Raw genomic sequence first — 25331 nt, forward strand, 5'->3', positions numbered from 1 at the left:
TGGACCGATATTGATTACGCATGGTAGAGTGAAACATGTGTACAAAATCCTCAAACTACTGCAATTAAAAGTGCAAATTTATATGAGGCTATGCCTAAAGGGGACCAATATTGATTACATATCTAGGAATTAGCGAATGTTTGGGGTTATCATTATATGAGGGGCTATACCTAATTAATGACCGAAATAGCTTAATTTCGAACCCAATGTTTTAGTTTAGTATATCAATACTTTCGTTCAAGAGGTATCATTATATGAGGAGATGCCTAAGTGCTAGCCGTTTTTTGGAGTTGTTTTATCACGATATCCTTAAAAGGCGAAATTAATACATCAGATGGCTAAATCATCATAGAATTGGGTGTACCCGTATATGGGGACTACCCGAAAAAAGGGACCTATATTAAAGTAAAGGGACCTAAAGTACTAAACAACAGCCAATTCGGTCGAAAAAAGCGATCACAACCCCCAAAATACCGAAAATTGGAAGGTACCGTTATATGAGGTCTACCAGAAATAGTGGACCTATATTATTAATTTTTAGTGAAGAAATTTGGTATCCAATAAGAAACCAATATACCAAATTTCAAAGAATTCGGTTGAAAAACGCGATCAAGAACAACAAAATACCGAAAATTGGGGGGTACACTTATATGGGAGCTATTCCTAAACGTGGATGCTTATAGCCAATCTTGGAACTTGACCTGCAAAATTTTGGTGATTTATCTCAACTCGTTTAGAGCCTAGAGTGATTACAAAAGACAGGCGGACATGGCTGAATCGTCATAGAATTTTACTCAGATCAAGAATTAATATATCCTCCATAGTATGGTGGAGGGTACAAAAATGCTAAATATCGTACCATTTATGTTTGGAGAACCGATAGAGCTAGAACTCTTAAATTTGGAATAAAGATCAATGATGGAGTGTAGAATAAATATACCAAAGGAAATTCAATTCAACCTATAAGTATCCGAAAAGTCCTAAAATGTACTCAGTTTGAAAAAATTTCGAATAAATGTTGCGAATAAATAAAGGTTTTGGAAGTGTATACTCATGTATGCGAAATGTTCTAAAGAGTACTAAATTTGGTACAATTTGCATTTGGAGAAATGAAATTGGAATTTTGAAATTTTTTTAAATTAACATTACATTTGAATATGTAAGTAGTTTTTAAATTTTGTACTTATGAGTACTAATTGATACCATATTTGGTACAATTTGGATTTGGGTGAAACGATAGTTCTTTAATCCTGAAATTGGGTATTAAAATTACTGTTGAAGTGTAAGATTTGGGCCTATGGGTATAGTGTTGGAAATATATACTAAATTTGGATACAATTTGAATTTTGTGTGAACCGATAGGACTGAAATTATTTATTGGGAAATAAGTCTTATATTGGATTGTATGATGTAGGTAGTAATGGAAATTTGTACTTATAGGTACTAAATTTTTTACAATGTTGATTTGAGTGAGCAGATCGAGCTGGAATCCTAATATTTGGAAATGGAATTACATTGGATTGTATGATGTAGGTAGTAATAGAAATATGTACTTATGTGCACTAAATATGATGCAATATTGATTTAGGTGATCCGGGGTATGGACTCAGTTCTGGAAATATGTTCTTATAGGTACTAAATGGTACCAAATTTGTATTTGGATAAATCGATTGAGCTGAAATCCTGAAATTGGGTAATATGATTTATATTGGATTGTGAACACATTTGGAAATTTATTATTATATTTGCACTAAATATGGTAAAATTTGGATTTAGGTTTTGGAAATAAAAATAGTGTACAAAAGGTAAAAAATGGTACAAAATTTAGTATAGAGCTATATTTTTGTTGCGGTCAGAATTGGTGTGTTAAGATATGGGGGTAGTATTGAATATGTACCTTAAGATAACCGAGGTTCTAAACGGGTACTCAAATTTTAATTATGGTCGATACTGGAGTGTATGTTTATTAGCTCTTCTGACATATGCACTTTAAGTCTTCAAATGCTTATACACAATGTTACAAATATCCTTGGACCAAATTCGTTCCAAACAATTTGGTGTCGCTTACAAATGTCCGTCCGCCAGTTGCGCAAAGTGTGTACACGATTTCGTACAAACTGTACGCATCATAATTCATGCGAATGGGCTATCCGATTTGAATCAAACTTAGTAAAACCCATTGGTTCACTCCTGCAGGTACCTCCCCACAAATGGTCAACATTATTAATATCTATAAATCTAATATCCGGCCGATTGGAATGTCCGATTTGAACCAACAACTTTTTATATTCTTATATATTCTACTCCTTCTGATACCTTCCAAACAAAGTTTAAACCATTTTAATATTTATAAATCCAATATCAGGCGAATGCAATGTCGAATTTCAACCAAACTTTGCACAACCTATTAGCTTGATCAAGTCCGAAGCTATGGCCCGTTGGCTCTCTCCTTTTATAAAGCGAATATTAATATCTGCGTGTAATTCCGAAGACCTCCGTAGCCGATATTCTGAGGGAATATATGTGTCGGCAACACCGACTGAGACTTTTTAACATGTTTTGGAAACTATGGAAAGTTACCTTACGAATAATATGCATTGAACTGGGCCTATACATCCATGTTTTGATCTCCAATCAAAAGTTGCCATCTATTTTTTGAAAATGTTGCTAAAATACAAAACAATCGGGGGTTACGTTATATGTGATCTAAGAAAATAAGCGATCGGTATCCTTGAAAGTTAACGTGCTTACAACAGAAGGACAACTTTATCTAACCATTTTTTATAATTTTATTTTTTAGATGTTGGCACTCCCAGTTTACGGATTTTATGTTGAGATTTTAGCAAGGTCCAGATGTAGGATGCCCCTTATGCTTCAAGTCTACTTTGTATCAGTATCAGAGGAGGTGCTCAACTCCATACATATATTTATATATCACAGTTATCATTTGCATTCCATCTGAGGTTTCTTTGAAGAGTATCTATTTTGTCGTTTCTGAGAAATTTCGCATGAAAGACCCAACATAGGAAGTTCCTGTGTGTATCCATGCACCAACTGTGGCACAGAGTATTATGTCTTTGTGCATATGTTTGTAACAGGCAAAAGGAAACGAGATAGACGCATTGTTCCTTTTGATAATATGCATAGAATCACTTTCTGAGCCGATATATGCATGTCCGTCCGTCCATGTATTTTTGTGAGCAAAGTACAGGTCGCCCTGATTGAAGTATGCCAAATTTTGTTGCAATCGGCTTAGATTTAGATAAAGCTCCCATATATAGTTTCGTCCGATTTTAAGTAAATGATGCAACAAACTCCCAATATTGGTCCGATTGAGACAAAATTCTGCACAGAGTACTTAATTAGGTCTGAGCTGATGTAGGCGAAGTTTCGTTGAAATCGGTTCAGATTTAGATATAGGTCCCATCCGATTTTATGTGAATAATGCACCAAACTCCCAATATTTGTATGATTGAGACAACATTTTTGGCAGAGTACTGAATTAGGTCTAGGCTGATGTATGCAAAGTTTTGTTGAAATCGGTAGAGATATATATAGCTCCCACATACATAATTTTGCTCGATTCAAAGAATCCAAGTCTACCCGTTTCACATGCAATTTTTCATACATTTTAGAATGGTGTGTGTATGGGTTTTTTCTAATTGGTTCAAATATCTATGTAGATCACAAATTTAATTTCGTCAGTCTATAGGATATTGTACATTTCTATATATACAGGATATTGTACCAATGAGCATCTCTTGTATGTACCCAAACTAGTGAAGGGCTACGCCCGACTTTTGAACTTTACTGATATTTTTTGTTGGTAATAGTTTCGATTAGCTGCTCACAAATATTCCAAAATAATGAGGAGAGTGTTGATTTCAACTGTGTTATAGGTCTTAGTTTTTCATCCGGCCAACGAACATCGATATGTCTATATTTTTTTATGAAAATAACCAAAAAGCTGGTCGTTGATTATTGTAAAGGAATTAACGTTATTAAAAACGCCTTCAGATCCTATTATACCCTTCACCACACTGTGGTACAGGGTATTATGTCTTTGTGCATATGTTTGTAACAGGCAAAAGGAAACAAGATAGACACATGGTTCCTTTTGAGAATATGCATAGAATCAGTTTTTAAATCGATTTATGCATGTCCGTCCGTCTGTCCGTCTGTCCATGTTAAATTGTAAACAAAGTACAGGTCGCATTTATGATCCGATTTGGATGAAATTTGGCACAGCTCATTTGTTTGGCCCAAGGACGAACCCTATTGAAATTGGGAAAAATCGGTTCAGATTTAGATATAGCTCCCATATATATTTTATTTATTTATTTATTTCAGTCTATGGAAGTATAAATCCTTACAGACTAGATTATTATGAGATAAAGTGTAAATCTAATAATTCTTTAAATTTATCTAAAGTATAAGTAAAATCCAAACTTAATTCTATATTTATTAAATTGAATTGGTTAAGCATTTTTGCCCGATTTACGGACTTTAGACCCTGAAAATCTTTCGATTTGCACGAAATTTGGCATAGCGTACTGAATTGAGCCACGAAAGATGTGTGCCAAGTTTCGTGAAAATCGGTTCAGATTTATATATAGCTCCCATATATAGTTTCTCCCGATTTACGGACTTTAGACCCTGAAAATCTTTCGATTTGCACGAAATTTGGCATAGCGTACTGAATTGAGCCACGAAAGATGTGTGCCAAGTTTCGTGAAAATCGCTTTAGATTTAGATATAGCTCCCATATATAGTTTCGGCCGATTTTTGGTAAATGGCGTACCAAAGTCCCTATATATATCTTTCGATTTGCACGAAATTTGGCATAGCGCACTGAATTAAGTCTAGAATGATGTGTGCAAAGTTTCGTGAAAATCGGTTCAGATTTAGATATAGCTCCCGTATATATCTTCCTCCAATTTAAGGTAAATGGTGTACCAAAGTCCTTATATATCTTTCGATTTGCATGAAATTTGGCATAACGTACTGAATTGAGGCTAGAATGATGTCTGCCCAGTTTCGCGAAAATCGGTCCAGATTTAGATATAGCTCCCATATATAGTTTCGTCCGATTTCATGTTAATGGTGCCCCAAAGTCCCTATATATCTTTCGATTTGCAGGAAATTTGGCATAACGTACTGAATTGAGCATAGAATGATGTCTGCCCAGTTTCGAGAAAATCGGCCCAGATTCAGATATAGTTTCGTCCGATTTCATGTAAATGGTGCACCAAAGTCCCTATATATCCTTCGATATATTTGGATAGAGCTTCCATATATATTTTCGCCCGATTTTAAGTAAATTGGACATCAAACTCTTCATGCTAGTCAGGTTGACATCAAATTTTGCACAACGTACAAAATTGAGCATAGAATTATGTAGTTGCGTTTTCTAGAAGTACAGACATAGCCCAACAGATAACCTATTTATATTTGATTGAAGTCGATTTATATAACTTATGGATATATAGCTAGATTCACATTTAGATAAATATCACATATTTTATTTCATCCAATTTCATGTTAATAGTCCTGTTTAATATATCCATAGTGGTGAAGGGTATCATATAGTCGGTCCCGTCCGACTTTATTTGGAAATAATTTTATTTCGCGCATAAAAAAAACTTATTATGGAAAAATTTCACTGAAAAATAACTTCTATATTAATTAATTCTAAAATAATCAGAAAAGTTTGTCGGACCAAAAACAAATCAATTAAATTTAGCTTTATATTATTAATTGTTTTATTTCATAGACAACATTTCATTATGTTAGACATTCTTCATATAAATAATAAATAAATTTAAACATTGCCTTTATTTACCAAACAAATATTTAATGCTTTATCAATTCATCATTTGAATGGAGCAATTTTGAAATATAAATTCAAACAATGTTTCATTTCGGAAATTCAACAATGGTTTAATAAAAATATTAGCTTGTGTACGAATTAAATACAGTACAGCCTTTGTGCCTATTATATTGCAATTTAAAAAAAATCCCAACTTTCTTTATTTTCAATTAATTGTTTTACAATATTGTGGCGGAATAAAAGAAAATATTCTTTTCAATGCCAAAACAATACAATTTTGTAAATGAAAAAAATCGTCTATAAAAATGTCTCTAGATATGCAATAATAATGTCAGTTTCTTGCATTAACTCCTACAGTAAAGGATAGCTTTTCCTAGCACATCGTTGAGAATTATCTATTTCATAAATTCGAAAATGGCTACGGCATTGAAAATTGTTGCGGTGATATTGCCACTTATTTGTGGCGTGAGCTATACAAAAGGTAAATAGAAAGTTAAAAAATTGGACCTTATTTGATATTAAAAAATATCAGCTGTGTTAGTGTAAAGCGTTAGTGAATGCATCAAATTTGAGTTTTATTAAAAAATCGCAAAAAATGTCCTTAAATTTTATTGATTTGTTCACCATTCACCATATAAATCAAAAATCTTGCTCATTTTTTTAAATACTTTTTTCTTATTTTTAGCTGCAAGTGAATGGTCCTACAAAGATGTCATGACATGGGGGAACAAGTTTCCTAAATGCAATGGTCAACAACAATCACCAATACATCTTCAAACTTCAAAGGTGAGTGCAATAGCTTAATCATAAAATTGTTAATTTTGCCCCCAATGTTCTAAATGGTACTAATTTTGTACATGTTGAATTTTGGGTGAGCCAATAGAGGTGGAATCCTGAAATTGTGAGTTGTGTTAATTGTTAATTTCGGTAGTGAGTTCATATATTTTTGATTAATTGCTGATTGGTCTGCGGATAAGCCAGTCATATGTAATAAGCCAGTCATCTATCGGTGTCTAGAAACAACACATGCTTTAATTTGCTGCAGTGGTTGGGGTCCTTGATAATTTTAGTGTAGTCATTTGTATCTGGGTGGCGCTATTTCTTACCAAAATCAATATACTCATCACTTAATAGTGTATGTAACATTGGGGCAATACCTGACCTCTCCGAAAAACAAATATATTTAAATTCCACGCCTTAGTCCGCCATTGAGAAAATATTCTTTGAAAATCAACGTAGTGTATTTTATTCCTGCTAATTCTCTTGGGAGCATATGGCTTTCACGAAGCATAGGCATCACACTCGATTAGTCCTTGTGTTAGTTTCATTATTTTTTTTTTTATTAATTGATGGTCTGCTGTAGTGTGTAATGGGCGAGCCATCTATCGTTGTGAAAAACAGCGTGTTTGGTGTCTTTGCTTATTTTAGTGTAATCATTTTTCCACTGGGTGGAAAATTAATATTCCTACCACTTAATATATACTATTAAGTGCAACATGGGCACCATACATGATCTCTCCGAAATAGAATTATGCATAAAGTCCTCGCTTTCAAAAGCCATTGAAAAAGTATCCTGTTGCCTCCACAAAGCATTGTCACCATTTCAAAGTTTTATTCCAGCTAAGTAGATTATTTGTTAGCTGTAGTTTGTCTTAGGTGATGGTGATAGGACTGTCATCTATCGTCGCCTAGAAACAACGCCTCCTTGAATTTTGCGCAGTGGTTGGAGGGTCTTGCTTATTTTAGTGTCGTAGTTTTCCCATTGGGTAGAAAATTAATATACTCACCTCTTTATAGAATATACAACATTTGCACCATTCAAGATCTCCCTAAAATGTCCTCGCTTTCAATAGCCATTAAAAATATTGTTTACTCCTTCACAAAGATTGCATCTCTCGCGATTTGCCCTTGAGTTAGTTTCGTTATCATTTCGTAGTTTTTTTCCAAATAAGTAGGTGATTGGTCTCCTATAGCCAGTCGTAGGTGATTGTGATGGCTGGCATCTATCGTTGCCTTGAAACAATGCCTCATTGAATTTTGTGCAATGGTTGGGGTCCTTGCTTATTTTAGTATCGTAATTTTTCACTGGGTGTAAAATTAATGTACGCACCCCTTTATTGTATATGTAACTTGGGCACCATACTAGATCTCTCCACTTAAAAACATTCTGCCACTCCTCCAGACTGTATTGTCATCTTACTCGAAACGTTATCATCTCATATTTTTTTTTTATTCCAGCAAAGTAGAATAAGGCTACATGTGACCTTGTCTTAAGTAATTGGACTGCCATCTATCGTTGCCTAGTTACAACGACTCCTTGAATTTTCTACCATGGTTGGGATCCTTGATTATTTTAATGTCATCAGTCTAGATGGCACTATATTCTGACATTTCTATATTGTTTTACCCTCATGTGCCGATGCTGAGGTTGGTTTTTAGAACGTCAGTAGGCTTCGGAACCTGTTAAAAAAAATTCGAAAACTACTTAAAATGAATTTTTACATGTTTAGACGTAGCCCCATATAAGGTGATGGATGTCATCTATCGTTGCCTAGAAATAACGCCTCCTTGAATTTTGTGCAGTGGTTGGGATACTTGCTTATTTTAGTGCCGTAATTTTTCCTCTACATGGCGCTATACCCTGTCATTTCCATGTTGCTTTAACCTTATGTTTTGATGCTGAGATTGGTTCTTAGAATGTCAGTAGGCTTCGGAAGGGAGATGTAGGACTCTTAAAATATTCGGAAACCACTTTTAACGAATTTATGCATGTTTACCAATAGCCTACATATAAGGTAATGGGTGCCATCTAACGTTGTCTAGAAACAACGCCTTCTTAAATGTTGTACAGTGATTGGGATCCATGGTTATTTTAGTGTCGTAATTTTTCCTCTAGATGGCGCTATACCCTGACATTTCTATGTTGTTCTAACGTCTGGTATTGATGCTGAGGTTGGTTCTTAGAATTTCAGTAGGTTTCGTACACATCATTTGGAGGGATATGTAGGACTCTTCAAATATTCGAAAACCACTTTCAAAGAATTTATCCATCTCAAGACATAGCTTCCATATAAGGTGATGGGTAGCATCTATCGCAACAACGTCTCCTTGAATTTAGTGCAGCGGTGGGATCCTTCATTATTTTAATGCCTCCTTTTTCCTGTAGATGGCGTTATATCCTAACATTTCTTTGTTGTTTTATCGCCAGTTGTTGATACTGATGTTGGTTCTTAGAATGTTATTATGCTCCGGACACATCATCTATCGATATATGTCCATATATTGAAATGGTCATTTTGGGATTCTGGATGGTATAAAAATCTTTGCAGAAATTTTTCAATACAGATCCACGTGTTGCCATTTTGAGTATGTTCATGGTCGTAGACGCCTCTTCAAAGCAATATTGCTGTAAATAGCATTTTGCGTTTTCAAAAGACAAAAATCATTTTTCATCGAAGGTTTTTATTAAGGGACAAGAAGGAACGCCGGCCTAGTTTAATTTTCCAGCTAATGTGGTTGAAATTTGGCATTCCGGGCATATTCAAACAGAGACCTATGTTTGACATAGGCGTCCTATATAAAAGTTCTGCCTCATTATTAATGATCCAAGCCATATGACTATATTTTGCTACCTATCATAATATAGCCATTCGGAATTTTTGATCTTCAATCGTCAATGAAAATAACCTGTTGACAGATTATTTTCAATATAGGTCCATGTTTAGGCAAAGACTCCGTACTTCAAGTACCGAGAACCATATTTCGTCATAATTCCATATATATGTGCCGACCGATTTTAGATAGTTTGAATGCCTATCTCATGGTGGAGGTTATAAATAGTTCCGTCCTATAAAAATTCACGGCCTTTTCCCTGTTCTTACTACTATGCATTTTAATTTCATATCCCCACAATCTTTCAAGGTTATTTCCAGGAAATTAGCACCCAATATACCCACCAATATCATAACTTTTTATTACCATGTTTACACAACGAAACAGACTCAAGTTCAATCCCATTCAAAAGTAATTTCAAACTTTTTTATTAAAATACATCAACTTCTTTATATCTCCATATTTTTTTGCAGTCATATTTCCCCTCATTGCCACCCATTACATTCCACAACTACAATGTTCCGCTGGCGGGAAATTTGGTCATGAAAAATAATGGTCATTCAAGTGAGTAGAAAAAACCCAAATTATTTCCTAAAACTGTTCTGGTTTTAATACAAAAAAAATTTTGATTCCTCTTTGGTGTTTAGTTGAAATGGAAATTCCGCCAACAACAAATGGGGCCAGACCCAGTATTAGCGGTGGAAAGTTGCCGGGTGTATTTGAAGCCATGGGTTGTCATTTCCATTGGGGTAGTAGGACAAGCAAGGGCGCTGAACATGTTATCAATGGACAACGTTACGATGCTGAGTTGCATATTGTCCACAAAAATGTGAAATATCCAACAATTGCCCAGGCAGCAGCATATCCCGATGGGTTGGCTGTATTGGGTATTATGTTGAATATTGCAAGGGTAAGTTTTTTACAAACAATTATTTATTTCATTGAATTTTTTTAACTAATTAATTTATATTTTTTTCCTGTATAGCGTGTCTATCGCGTCTATCCCGGCCTTAATGATATGATGAACCGAGTACCCAATGTCGCCAGATACCAATCAACCACTCCTGTGGGCACACAAATGACTTTGTCAATGCTATTGGGTGATATCAACACAAATCAATATTATACCTATGAGGGTTCTCTGACCACACCCGATTGTTCGGAGGCTGTAACATGGACTGTATTCCCTCAACCTTTGTACGTTCCCGCTGAACAAATGCAGAAATTCTGGTCAACTCGTGACAACACAGGAGCTCCGTTGATTAACAATTACAGACCCGTACAGTCCAACAATAATCGTTTGGTATTTTATCGCGGTTGATAACTAGCACTTAAAATGTTTCTTTCTTTATTTTGTTATTAATAAAAAATTTTAATATTCAAGCTTAATATTTAAAAGGGTCACACATAACTTTAACAAAGTTAAAAAATACTGCGATTGAAAAAATCTAAGACTTGAGCAAGGCTTGAAAAAATCAAAGACTTAAGCATGGCATGAAAAAATCTAAGACTTGAGCATGGCTTGAAAAAATCTAAGACTTAAGCATAACTTGAAAAAATCTAAGACTTGAGCATGGCTTGAAAAAATCTAAGACTTAAGCAGGGCTTGAAAAAATCTAAGACTTGAGCATGCCTTAAGAAATCTAAGGCTTGAGCATGGCTTGACAAAATCTAAGACTTAAGCATGGCCTGAAAAAATCTAAGACTTAAGCATGGCTTGAAAAAATCTAAGGCTTGAGCATGGCTTGAAAAAATCTAAGACTTAAGCATGGCTTAAAAAATCTTAGACTTGAGCATGGCTTTAAAAAATCTAAGACTTGAGCATGGCTTGAAAAAATCTAAGACTTGAGCAAGGCAAGAAAAAATGTAAGACTTGAGCCTCGCTCGAAAAAATCTAAGACTTGAGCATGGCTTGAAAAAATCTTTGACTTGATCATGGCTTGAAAACCTCTAAGACTTGAGCATGGCTTGAAAAAATCAAAGACTTGATCATGGCTTTAAAAAATCTAAGACTTGAGCATGGCTTGAAAAAATCTAAGACTTGAGCATGGCTTGAAAATATCTAAGACTTGAGCATGGCTTGAAAATATCTAAGACTTGAGCATGGCTTGAAAATATCTAAGACTTGAGCATGGCTTGAAACAATGTAAGACTTGAGCCTCGCTCGAAAAAAATCTAAGACTTGAGCACGGCTTGAAAAAATCTAAGACTCGAGCATGGCTTTAAAAATTCTAAGACTTGAGCATGGCTTGAAAAAATCTAAGACTTGAGCATGGCTTGAAAAAATCTTTGACTTCATCATGGCTTGAAAAATTCTAAGACTTGAGCATGGCTTGAAAAACTCTAAGACTTGAGCATGGTTTGAATAAATATAAGACTTGAGCATGGTTTGAAAAAATCTAAGACTTGAGCATGGCTTGAAAAAATATATGACTTGATCATGGCTTGAAAAAATCTAAGACTTATGTAAGGCTTGAAAAAATCTAAGACTTAAGCATGACTTGAAAAAAATCTAAGACTTGAGCATGTCTTTACAAAATCTAAGACTTGAGCATGGCTTGAAAAAATAAACGACTTGATCATGGCTTGAAAACATCTAAGACCTGATCATGGCTTGAAAAAATCTAAGACTTGATCATGGCTTGAAAACATCTAAGACCTGATCATGGCTTGAAAAAATCTAAGACTTGGCTTGAAAAAATCAAAGACTTGGGCATGGCTTGAAAAAAACAAAGACTTGATCGTGGCTTGAAAAAAAATCTAAGACCTGATCATGGCTTGAAAAAATATAAGGCTTGAGCTTGGTTTGAAAAAATCTAAGACTTGAGCATAGCTTGAAAAAAATCTAAGACTTGAGCATAGCTTGAAAAAAATCTAAGACTTGATGATGGCTTGAAAAAATCTAAGACTTAAGCATGGCTTGAACAAATCTAAGACTTGAGCATGGCTGGAAAAAATCTAAGACTTATGTAAGTCTTGAAAAAATCTAAGACTTGAGCATGGCTTTAAAAAATCTATGACTTGAGCATGGCTTGAAAGACTTGAGCATGGCTTGAAAAAATCTAAGACTTAAGCTTAGCATGAAAAAATCTAAGACTTGAGCATGGCTTGAAAAAATCTAAGACTCGAGCATGGCTTGAAAAAATCTAAGACTTGATCATGGCTTGAAAAAATTTAAGACTTATGTAAGGCTTGAAAAAATCTAAGACTTAAGCATGGCTTGAAAAAATCTAAGACTTGAGCATGGCTTGAAAAATCTAAGACTTGAGCAAGGCTTGAAAAAATCTAAGACTTTAGCATGGTTTGAAAAAGTCTAAGATTTGATGGCTTGAAAAAATATTCTTTAAAAAATCTACGCCTTGTCGATGGCTTGAAAAAATCTAAGACTTGAGCATGGTTTGAAAAAGTCTAAGATTTGATGGCTTGAAAAAATATTCTTTAAAAAATCTACGCCTTGTCGATGGCTTGAAAAAATATTCTTTAAAATATCTATGCCTTGTTGATGGCTTGAAAAAATATTCTTGAAAAAATATTCTTTAAAAAATCTACGCCTTGTTGATGGCTTGAAAAAATATTCTTGAAAAAATATTCTTTAAAAAATCTACGCCTTGTTGATGGCTTGAAAAAATATTCTTGAAAAAATATTCTTTAAAAAATCTACGCCTTGTTGATGGCTTGAAAAAATATTCTTGAAAAAATATTCTTTAAAAAATCTACGCCTTGTTGATGGCTTGAAAAAATATTCTTAAAAAAATATTCTTTAAAAAATCTACGCCTTGTTGATGGCTTGACAAAATATTCTTGAAAAAATATTCTTTAAAAAATCTACGCCTTGTTGATGGGTTGACAAAATATTCTTTAAAAAATCTACGCCTTGTTGATGGCTTGACAAAATATTCTTTAAAAAATCTACGCCTTGTTGATGGCTTGACAAAATATTCTTTAAAAAATCTACGCCTTGTTGATGGCTTGACAAAATATTCTTTAAAAAATCTACGCCTTGTTGATGGCTTGACAAAATATTCTTTAAAAAATCTACGCCTTGTTGATGGCTTGACAAAATATTCTTTAAAAAATCTACGCCTTGTTGATGGCTTGACAAAATATTCTTTAAAAAATCTACGCCTTGTTGATGGCTTGACAAAATATTCTTTAAAAAATCTACGCCTTGTTGATGGCTTGACAAAATATTCTTTAAAAAATCTACGCCTTGTTGATGGCTTGACAAAATATTCTTTAAAAAATCTACGCCTTGTTGATGGCTTGACAAAATATTCTTTAAAAAATCTACGCCTTGTTGATGGCTTGACAAAATATTCTTTAAAAAATCTACGCCTTGTTGATGGCTTGAAAAAATATTCTTTCAAAAATCTACGCCTTGTTGATGGCTTGACAAAATATTCTTTAAAAAATCTACGCCTAATTGATGGCTTGAAAAAATATTCTTTAAAAAATCTACGCCTAATTGATGGCTTGAAAAAATATTGTTTAAAAAATCTACGCCTAATTGATGGCTTGAAAAAATATTCTTTAAAAAATCTACGCCTAATTGATGGCTTGAAAAAATATTCTTTAAAAAATCTACGCCTAATTGATGGCTTGAAAAAATATTCTTTAAAAAATCTACGCCTAATTGATGGCTTGAAAAAATATTCTTTAAAAAATCTACGCCTAATTGATGGCTTGAAAAAATATTCTTTATAAAATCTACGCCTTGTTGATGGCTTGAAAAAATATTCTTTAAAAAATCTACGCCTAATTGATGGCTTGAAAAAATATTCTTTAAAAAATCTACGCCTAATTGATGGCTTGAAAAAATATTCTTTAAAAAATCTACGCCTAATTGATGGCTTGAAAAAATATTCTTTATAAAATCTACGCCTTGTTGATGGCTTGAAAAAATATTCTTTAAAAAATCTACGCCTTGTTGATGGCTTGAAAAAATATTATTTAAAAAATCTACGCCTTGTTGATGGCTTGAAAAAATATTCTTTAAAAAATCTGCGCCTTGTTGATGGCTTGAAAAAATATTCTTTAAAAAATCTACGCCTAATTGATGGCTTGAAAAAATATTCTTTAAAAAATCTACGCCTTGTTGATGGCTTGAAAAAATATTCTTTAAAAAAAATCTACGCCTTGTTGATGGCTTGAAAAAATATTCTTTAAAAAATTTACGCCTTGTTGATGGCTAGAAAAAATATTCTTTAAAAAATCTACGCCTTGTTGATGGCTTGAAAAAATATTCTTTAAAAAATCTACCCCTTGTTGATGGCTTGAAAAAATATTCTTTAAAAAACCTACGCCTTGTTGATGGCTTGAAAAAATATTCTTTAAAAAATCAACGCCTTCTTTCAAGCCTTAAAAAATATTTTTTTAAAAAATTCCCGCCTTCTTTGAAGCCTTTAAACAAATCAAACACCACTGGTTAGCTCTCGTTTCAAATTTGCAGCTCCAATGCCTTCAACAGTTTCTTTAAGAAATAATAACACCCTTGATATGTCGGTTTCATCACAAAGCATATTATCTTCATTTTGCCAAATGAGAACAAAATAAGCAACATCATAATTCAAAATCGTTGCAACATTAATTCACAGAGTTGTCAAATATATTAGGATTTAAGAAAATAAATAATATTTTCATTGCACAAACTTATTCAGGCTTATCGGATTTCAGTTTTCCTATTTTGGTAAGAAATACATATTGGTCGATTTTTTAAACAAATAATATTTAAAGTTATTCAAAGAGACCTATATGAGGGATATTCACACTACTGAAAGCCCTTTGATGGAAAATGAACTACAGAATACCTATTCTATCCAAAGAAGACCTCAGAAAATATATAGAAGGGATCCCACCCACAAGGCTCTTAATTAAAAAGAATCCTGTCGAAAGTATATTATTCAATTTTATCCGACTTCTGGAGGGCGTTGGGGATGATAGGCACCAAGCAATGGTTCTAATTGGCTTTAACATGGCAAAACCCAGGCTTATCTTGGCCCATCTTCATCCAGTCTTTTAGACAATTGATCGATACGAGAAGCGAATATCTATTCGGACCATTACCTTGAGGCAGCCAAAGTTGCACACGCGCCTTAATGTAGCAACAAAGATGCGATCCAATGTAGCCGCAACCACAACAGGTAGCAGAAGCCTACTCCGCTCAACTTTCCCACTTGCTTAACGAAAGCACTCCTTGTCCCGATAATAATGGCAAATAATGACCAACTCCCTACAAACTGCAACAAAAGCAACTCGTGGGTTCCTAAGACCACCATCAGGAAACCCATGGTACGATGAGGAGTGTCGTAATGCTACTGATGTGAAAAACGAGGCGTATCGGGCAACCCTGAAAACAGTAGCAACACATAATGCCATGGAGAATTATCGGGAGAAAAGGAGAAACGTATTTTCAGAAAAACGTCAACGGGAGCAAATAGATATATATAGGATTCAGAATGAGGTCCGGAAATTTTACAAACGAGTAAAACACGAAACCGAAGGTTTTGGTGCAGGCACATCCTCTTGTAGAAAGGAAGAAGGAAAACTGGTGATAGATACAGACAGCGTGTTGAGGATCTGGAAGGAGCATTTTGCAAAGTTTTTGGTATCAAATTGTAGCGGCGAAGAAGATACCTCAGAACCAATAAGAGATGTCGGTATAAAATCGGTTCTCACGTATAAAAATCGGTTCTCATGCATTTGTCTTTGTGTGTGTCAATGGTTTTTCAGTTGGTTCAGTTGAATGTGTGTGAGAGAATAGTGGCATATGCTCTCGCGAGAGTGCACGCGTGCTGTGGTTCGCCCGATACGGGTATAGAGTGTATACCACCTAGCCAAGATGAGGTCAGAATAGCAAATAATCGGCTGAAGAATAGTAAAACAGCGCGTGCCGATTGATTACCAGCCGAACTATTCAAGACCGGTGGTCAGATGCTGGTCAGGAGCATGCATCAGTTGATTAATACAATTTGGATAGAGGAATGCATGCCCAAAGATTGGAGCCTTAGCATCCTGTGCCCCGTGCACAAACTATAGAGGAATAAGTCTCCTTCGCATCGTATACAAAGTGCTATCCATCGTGCTGTGTGAACGACTGAAGCCAAAGGTCAATGACATTATTGGGCTATACAAATGCGGCTTCAGACCTGGCAAATCCACCATTGACCAAATTTTCATTCCTGGAAAAGACCCATGAAAAAAACACATCGACGAATTCCACATATTCGTCGTCATTCTACCAATACGCTCAGAGGTGTTTAATGCTATGTCTGAATTCGGCAAAATTAATTCGGCTATGCAGGATACCTTTAACTGGCACAAGATCAGCAGTTAAAGTCAGAAAGGACCTATCGGAACGCTTCAATACCGAACGCGGATTCAGACAAGGTGACAGTTTGTCGAGTGATCTTTTTAACATCGTGTTGGAAAAGGTCATACGAGACGAAAAAGTGAACAGAAATGACACTCTCTCTACACCAAACAGTGTATGTTACTCACCTACGCCGATGACATCGATGTTATGGGTCGAACATTGCGAGCGGCAACATCCACCTTTAAACAAATTAAAACAAAGGAGTCTGCCAAAATGGGTTCAGCAAGAAGTCCAGTAGACTCGGACCAACTGTGGTACTTGAGAAATACAGCTTCGAGGTAGTCAATGATTTTATATACCTTAGTATCGCCATGGATAAAACGAATGACATCAGTTTTGAAATTCGGAAAAGGATAGTGTTGGCCAACAGATACACCTATGGTCTAGGTAAGCAGTTTAGAAACAAGGCCACCTCCCGCTAGACCAAACTCACATTCTACAAGACGTTGATACTACCCGTGCTGTTATATGGATCGGAAGCATGGGTACATGCACAAGCAGATGGGGCAGCTCTTGGAGTATTTGAGAGAAAAATTCTCCGAAAGATCTATGGATCGATATGTGTTGTCGGTGAATATCGTCGTCGAATGAACCATGAGTTATACCAGCAATTCTCGGACATCGGCATTGTTAGACGTATCGAGATGCAGCGACTACGTTGGCTAGGACATATTGTGAGAATGGATGAAGATGCCCCAGCTCAAAAGGCATATAAAAGCGAACCAGCTGATGGTTCACGCCGAAGGCGAAGGCCACGAATTAGATGGAAAGTTCAAGTGGAAGAAAACATTGCCGAACATGGTCTTTCAAATTTCAAATTGGAAAAACTGCGCAAAATCTTTTTTTAAGCACGTTTTATGGAACGAAAGTTCTGTCACAAGCCAACTAAGTAAGTAAAGAAAAATGAAAAATAGTTCAGGGTACGAACAGGGTTATCGTTTTTAATTTCAAAATTGGGTCGACCTAAAAAAACAATATTATAATTCTTCAAATAATTTCTTTAGAAGGCCTGTAGAGGAATTTCCGCCATAGAATAATTTGCAGAAGGTATTTTTTTCCTGATAGATCTCAAGAAGGTTATATTTTTATGAAAGACATCCAGATGATATATATTCACAAAATTTCTCCTATTCAAGGTCTATATCCATAGAAGGTCTTATATTTCATGAATACCTATAGAAGATCTTTTATCCGTAGACAAGTAAGAAATTCGTTAAATTCGGCCAGGGCCGAATATAAATGCTTCGCCTTAAAATGGCGAAGCAAGAGGACAATGGCATTGTAACTTATTTTCTAGTACGTTGTTTCTCCTGCGAGAACATTACAGGCACTCAGAAATTTGGAATGCAAGATTACAGAACGTTTGTGGGGAAATGTGATTACAATTTTTAAAACATCGAATATGCGGCGGGACCTTTATGTTTTCACGCTACAAGGCGTGGACCCTCTATATATTTTAATCCATAAAATACCTTCAGAAAGTATTCTATCCATAGAATACATCTATCTAGAATGGCTCTATAATGTATCTGAAGAAGAGATTGGTTCTGTATATGACCTATAGAAGACATTCGACTTATTGAAAACTAAATACGGACCTTGTCGAATATAAAATCACCAAAGGTAACACTGGAAATGCATTTAACAAAATTGTCATTGTTGCAAATTGTGACAGCCTACCACTCATTACCTCTAACTAACAACAAACAACAAATATATCATTAAATGTAGATGACAGGAAAGTCATCACCATCATCGTCATCGAATGTGCAAAACGTGACTTGCTAAACCTTCAAGGAGTCATCATAGTCACCATTATTGCCAAAAAATCGCAACACATTGTCATAGACATGGATAATAAAACAAATCCATAACACCTCTTCACATCAACCTACGAACCTTGCACTAATCGTAAATCTAAGCCAGAGACATATTTGTAGCTCGTTAAGTAAGTGTGTGTGTGTGTGTACCTATGATGTAGTACAAAGTTAGGTTACATACGATACTAATTAAAATTTAATATCTAACACTAAAGTCATTTATTTGGGTACTTTGGTTCGGAAAAGTGTCGCAAACTCTAAGCCACCACCACTACGCGAATCATTAAAATGGTTAGGGTTTCAGTTTTTAGTGGTTGGTTGGCTGGCTGGCTGGTAGCACCACATCGCTCTCACACATTACCCGGATACTAGGCAGCATGCATATTTATCCATATGTTGTCTACGATTTTTTTCTCTCGTCATTTTTTTAGGTTATTTTGTGGTATGCCATGCCAGCGAACACACATATGTGTGTCATAAGTACTACTCACTTCGACTATAATTCCCAATACATCGTTTACTTACTTACCTGCCGTGCCAATAAGCTGGCGTTAAGCCGTAGGGTTTGAGTTCCCCTAAATCCGTATATGATTTTTGCAAATTGAGTGGAGTGGTGGTTTGAACTCAAAATGTTTGTTGTTATTCCGCCGATCTTGTTACTCATTGTAATTTGATTATTTTTGAGTAGACTTCAGTGATACCGCGTACTAGTTTTAATGAGATTAAAGTACGCAGACCTTTTGGTATAATACCAACAACACATGCTGTAAGTAGATAAACATTAAAGTGGGTAAATAATAATGGGAAACTACTTTTTATAAAGATAACGGTACATAGTGAGGTAAATAGTGTTTATCAAATATGTATATGGGCATTCGGGAGCAAAAAAATCGTGTTTAGAAATCTGATCTTATCAGAAAATCGCATTTAAAACAGTGGAATATAACCGTGGGAAATACAGCAAATAAACCTCCAATACCAATAAGGAAAGTAGTAAAGTCGTCTGCTAACAGACGTTGAATTTTGCAACCTATACTAAATTTTTCATTTGTTCAGATATAGGGTTGTTTCTTACAATGGGACAAAATTACCTAAAATCGGGAGAAAATATATATAGAACTCTACCCAAACCTAAACCGATTTCAAAACTTTCCACATTTCAAAACTCTAGTACGTTGTGCAAAATTTGTGTCAATTTTATGTAAAATCGGACGAAATATATAAGTAGAAGCTATATCAAAATCTGAACCGATTTCAATGAGAATGGCAGAGGTTAACTTATATTAACTACAGTTTCTTGTACAAAATTGTGTGGCATTCGGACAAACTATGGGTCTTTGTGCACAATTTACATAAAATCGGAAGAAAAAATATATAGGAGCTATATATAAATCTGAACCGATTTTCAGGAAACTTTACACACATCACTACAGCATTATTTCAGTACACTATGCCAAATTTCGTGCAAATCGAAAGATATATAGGGACTTTGGTACACCATTTACCTTAAATCTGACGAAAATATATATGGGAGCTATATCTAAATCTGAACCGATTTGCAGGAAACTTAACACACATCATTCTAGACCTAATTCATTACGCTATGCCTAATTTCGTGCAAATCGAAATATATATAGGGATTTTGTTACACTATTTACCTTAAATCGGACGAAAATATATATGGGAGCTATATCTAAATCTGAACTGATTTTCAGGAAACTTAACACACATCATTCTAGACCTAATCAATTTCGCTATGCCAAATTTCGGGCAAATCAAAAGATATATAGGGACTTTGGTACACCATTTACCTTTAATCGGACGAAAATATATATGGAAGCTATATCTAAATCTGAACCGATTTTCAGGAAACTTAACACACATCATTCTAGACCCCATTCATTACGCTGCGTCAAGTTTCGTGCAAATCGGGAGGTATATAGGGACTTTGGTACACCATTTACGAAAATAAATATGGACGAAAATAAATATGGTAGCTATATCTAAATCTTAACCGGTTTTTCCCAATTTCAATAGGGTTCGTCCTTGGGCCAATTAAGTGACCTTTGCCAAATTTCATCCAAATCGGATCACAAATGCGACCTGTACTTTGTTAACAAAAATACATGGACGGACGGACAGACGGACATCCATAAATCGACTCAGAAGGTGATTCTATGCATATTCTCAAAAGGAATCATGGGTCTATCTCGATTATTTTTACTGTTACAAACATATGCACAAAGACATAATACCCTGTACCACAATGTGGTGAAGGGTATAAAAAGTGGAAGCGTGGATTTTTCAAACCCCATTTTCAAGACAAAACGTAAAACGTGGATTTTAATGAATATTTTTCAGACACCTATTCTCCACAATAGGAATGCATTTTGTAAAAAAATATATATTTTTTTGCATCCTGAGAGTAAATTTTTTTTTTCAGATATCACAAGACGAGTGGGATTTTTAAAAAAATAAATTTAAAGACATTCCTAGAGGTATGGATTTTTTTTGAAGGCTATTTTTCAAGATGTGTGTATTTCAAGAATGTTTTTCAAGTGCCGCGATTTTTTTAAATAATATTTTTCAGGCACTTCATGAGGCGATTGGAACGCATTTTTTAGAGAATATATTTTGGCACCCTAAGGTGGGAATTTGTTAAATATTTTCTTTTTCAGGCGTCTCAAGACGAGTGGATTTTTTAAAGAATACTTTTCAAAACATTCCTAGATCTGGATCCTAGATCTCCACCATAGTATGGAGGGTATATTAATTTTGTCCTTCCGTTTGTAACTCATCGAAATATTCATTTCCGACCCTATAAAGTATATATATTCTTGATCAGGGTACAATTCTAAGACGATCTAGCCATGTCCGTCCATCCGTCTGTTGTAATCACGCTATCTTTTGAAGGAATTGAGATAGGGTGCTGAAATTTTGCATAGGTTTGTCTTTTGTTTGCAGGCAGGTCAAGTTCGAAGATGGTCAATATTGGTCCACGTTTAGGTATAGCTCCCATATTACAGTACCCCCCAATGTTCGGTATTTTGGGGTTCTTGAGCGCAGTTTTCAACCGAATACGCTGAAATTTTGTACATTGGGTAGTAAATGTATCCACAAAAAATTATAAATATAGGTCCACTTTTTCTTGTAGCCGCCATATAACGGTACCTCCTAATTTTCAATATTTTGGGGGGTTTTTGTTGTATTTTTACACCGAATTGGCTGTTATTTAGTATTTTGAGTTTTTAGTAGATACCAAATCTCTCCACAAAAAATTATAAATATAGGTCAATTTGTTCGGATATCCCCCATATAAGGGTACCCCCCAATTTTCGTTATTTTGGGGTTGGTACATTTGCTACATTGAGTTCTTATTGGGTACCAAATATCTCTATTAAAAATTATAAATATCGGTCCACTTTTTCATTTCAAATACCTGTCAGTATACCTGTGGTGGAGGGTATCCATAGTTCGGCCCTTCCGAACTTAATGTTTTTTCACTTGTTTAAAGTTTGTTTTAAGGAATACCAAGTTTCGTGTATTTGAAGAATATTTTTTTAACAATATTTGTTATGCAGCCACATCAATTTTTGAATACGTTTCTTCAGATACTCCGATGCGCGTGAAGTCCTGAAAAAATTTGTTCAGGTATTTTGAATCCTTTTTTTGGGGAATCGCTGAAGGCGTATGTTCGTAATGGAATATATTTTCAGGAAACTACAAGAGGGTTGGATTTAAATACCTTTTCAGAGAACAACCGAGCCGTCGGTTTTTATACCCTACACACTATGTTGTCAGGGTATTATTGGTCCTAGACTAGCTGAGTCGATATAGACATGTGTGTCCGTCCGTCCGTCCATTATAATTTGTAAACGCGATACAGGCCACAGTTATGGACCAATCTTCACGAAATTTTGCATGTAGGATGGGTTCAATGAAGACCCCTATTGTTTTTGGAAAAGATCGGTTAATATTTAGGGGATGAAATGGACCAAAAACTTTATTTTTGTCTGATTTTCTGGTCGCTCCAGACGCCGCAATTATGGCCCAAACACCCCGAATTTTTGCATGGAGAAGGGGATCGGGTCAAAGAATAATCATGCCTGTTTTGATAAAGGTCGGTCAATATTTAGCGGGTCAAATAGACCCTAACTTTTGTGTGAAAAATTACAAAATTTGTATTCTATAGGGCATTCTATATATAATTACCACTGAAGGACATAGACCCGAGAAGTTTATAGTATATCCGAGAGGAGTGGTTGAACTTTAAATTGATACCAATTATGTTGTCGTAGGTACTCGGATGCGGGATTTACACTTAAATATTTACAGGTGCTTACGTATTCAAGTCGGGCTGGGCGGACTATATGATACCCTTCACCACTATGGGTATATTCTACATATGGGTATTCTCAATTGTTTGTTTTTTATTTCATAAAACGATAATATCAATCAGACACCCATTCGAATATATATATGTGGAACCTATGTCTGCATCTACACCCATTACAAAAAAAGCGCAATCATTCTAGTCTCAATTGAATACGTTGAGCAAAATTTAGTTTCAATCGGAGGAGTTTGGTGCACCATTTACCCAAAATCGGACGAAAAACTATATGTGGCAGATATATCTAAATCTGTATTTTGTGCCAATCGAACGGTATATAAGACTTTGGCACACCGTTTACCTTAAATCGGAACAAAATATATATGGGAGCTAAATCTAAATCTTATATGTGGCAGATATATATATATATATATCACGAAATTTAACACACATCATTCTGCACTTAATTCAGTACGCTGTGACAAATTTCGTGCAATAGGGTCTTGGGTGCACCATTTACATTATATCGGACGAAAATATATAAGGGAGCTATATCTAAATCTGAACTGGTTTTCACGAAACTTAGCACACATCATTCTAGGCTTAATTTAGTACGCTGGGCCAAATTTCATGCAAATCACGAGATATAAAGGGACTTTGGTACACCATTTACTTAAGGGGACCCCCCCCCCTTTCACGGGGTCAAAATTTTTGTTGATATAATTCGAATCTACACTGATTAAAGAATGTCTCTACAAAATTTCAAGTGAAAATCTCAAGAACTGTTGAAGATATATCCGATTTATTGTGTCAGCATCAAGTGACGGCTGAAGGGCTTCTCAAACTTTAAACGCGTTTTTCTCTAAACATTTTTTTGCGAATGGCGGGCACGATAACTCAAAAACTAATAATCCAATCGGTTCCAAATTTTGCAACGTTTCTCTGGGAGTGTATAGCTCTCGTATGAACTAGGATAAAGCCAATCGGTGAAGATCTTCCTTATTTTTTAACTTGGTTTTTGGTAAAAAATCCGCGATTTTTCAAAAATATTTTTTCAAAGGGCCACCATTTTCTTAATTTTAGAGCGAAGTCAATAATCCTAGTTCATACGAGAGTCAGACATGTACTCTTTCTAACACCGTTGGAATTTTCGGATTCCGATGTTCCAGTGAGGAGTTATCATGCCCGCCATCAAAAATAAGGACTTTTCTTTAACTACAAAAAACAACAACAAAACAATAACAAAATTTTTTTGTAAATTATTTTTCTTCTCTTTTAAATCTTCAATTATATATGTGCAAAGTTACAAACCTTAACAAGCATTGGTATTGATTTACCAGCCCATTGAAAATCTTGAAAAAATAAAATCGAGAATGGGGGAGTTCCCTTAAATCGGACGAAAATATATATGGAAGCTATGTCTAAATCTGAACCGATTTTCAGGAAACTTAACACACGTCATTCTAGACCTGATTCAGTACGCTGTGCCAAATTTCGTGCAAATCGAAAGATATTTGGGAACTTTGGTACACTATTTGTCTTAAATCGACGAAAATGTATATGGCAGCTATATCTAAATCTGAACCGATTTTTCCCAATTTCAATAGGGTTCGTCCTTGGACCAAATGAATGAGCTGTGCCAAATTTCATCCAATTCGAATAATAAATGCGACCTGTCTTTGTTCACAATTTCACATGCACAGACAAACAGACGGACGGACGGACGGACGGGTATGCATAAAACGACTTAGAAAGTGATTCTATGCATATTCTCAAGAGGAACCATGTGTCTATCTCGTTTCCTTAAATCAGTATACTATGCAAAATCGAAATATATATAGGGACTTTGGTGCACCATTTACATAAAATCGGACAAAACTATATATGGGATCTATATCTAAATCCGAACCGATTTCCTCCAATTTCAATAGGGTTCGTCCTTGGGCCAAATTAGTGAGCGGTGACAAATTTCATCCAAATCGGATCATAAATGCGACCTGTACTTTGTTTACAATTTAACATCTACAGGCGGACAGACGAACGGACATGCATAAATCGACTCAGAAAGTGATTCTATGCATATTCTCAAAAGGAACCATGGGTCTATCTCGATTCATTTTGTCTGTTAAAAACATATGCACAAAGACATAATACCCTGTATCACAATGTGGTAAAGGGTATAACATTTTATATTATTAAGTTGTGGAAAAAATGCCGACAAAATCGGAGAAATGATCAAAGTCGACCGGCATGTTAGCAGTCGTAACATCGCCCAGGAGCTAAAAATCGAACATAAAACTGTTTTAAACCATTTGCACAAAGCTGGATTCAAAAAGAAGCTCGATGATAAGATGGATCGAATTTCCA

The 25331-nt window shown here is 35.1% G+C and overlaps 1 protein-coding gene across 1 annotated transcript in view; it reads left to right on the top strand.

Moving 5' to 3' along the window:
* The first annotated feature begins 6244 nt into the window (after window positions 1-6244).
* LOC133332278 (uncharacterized) overlaps window positions 6245-25331 on the top strand; it is a 46069-nt gene continuing 26982 nt past the window's right edge. Inside the window, exons 1-5 of the mRNA XM_061540680.1 lie at window positions 6245-6311; window positions 6516-6616; window positions 9916-10006; window positions 10090-10352; window positions 10428-10758. Coding sequence (XP_061396664.1) covers window positions 6245-6311; window positions 6516-6616; window positions 9916-10006; window positions 10090-10352; window positions 10428-10758 — 853 coding nt within the window. The remainder of the gene's footprint in view (window positions 6312-6515; window positions 6617-9915; window positions 10007-10089; window positions 10353-10427; window positions 10759-25331) is intronic.

Source organism: Musca vetustissima, unplaced genomic scaffold (assembly GCF_032173495.1).
Source record: "Musca vetustissima isolate MV318-11 ecotype Yass unplaced genomic scaffold, APGP_CSIRO_Mvet_v1 utg27769, whole genome shotgun sequence".
Taxonomy (NCBI): Eukaryota; Metazoa; Arthropoda; class Insecta; order Diptera; family Muscidae; genus Musca; species Musca vetustissima.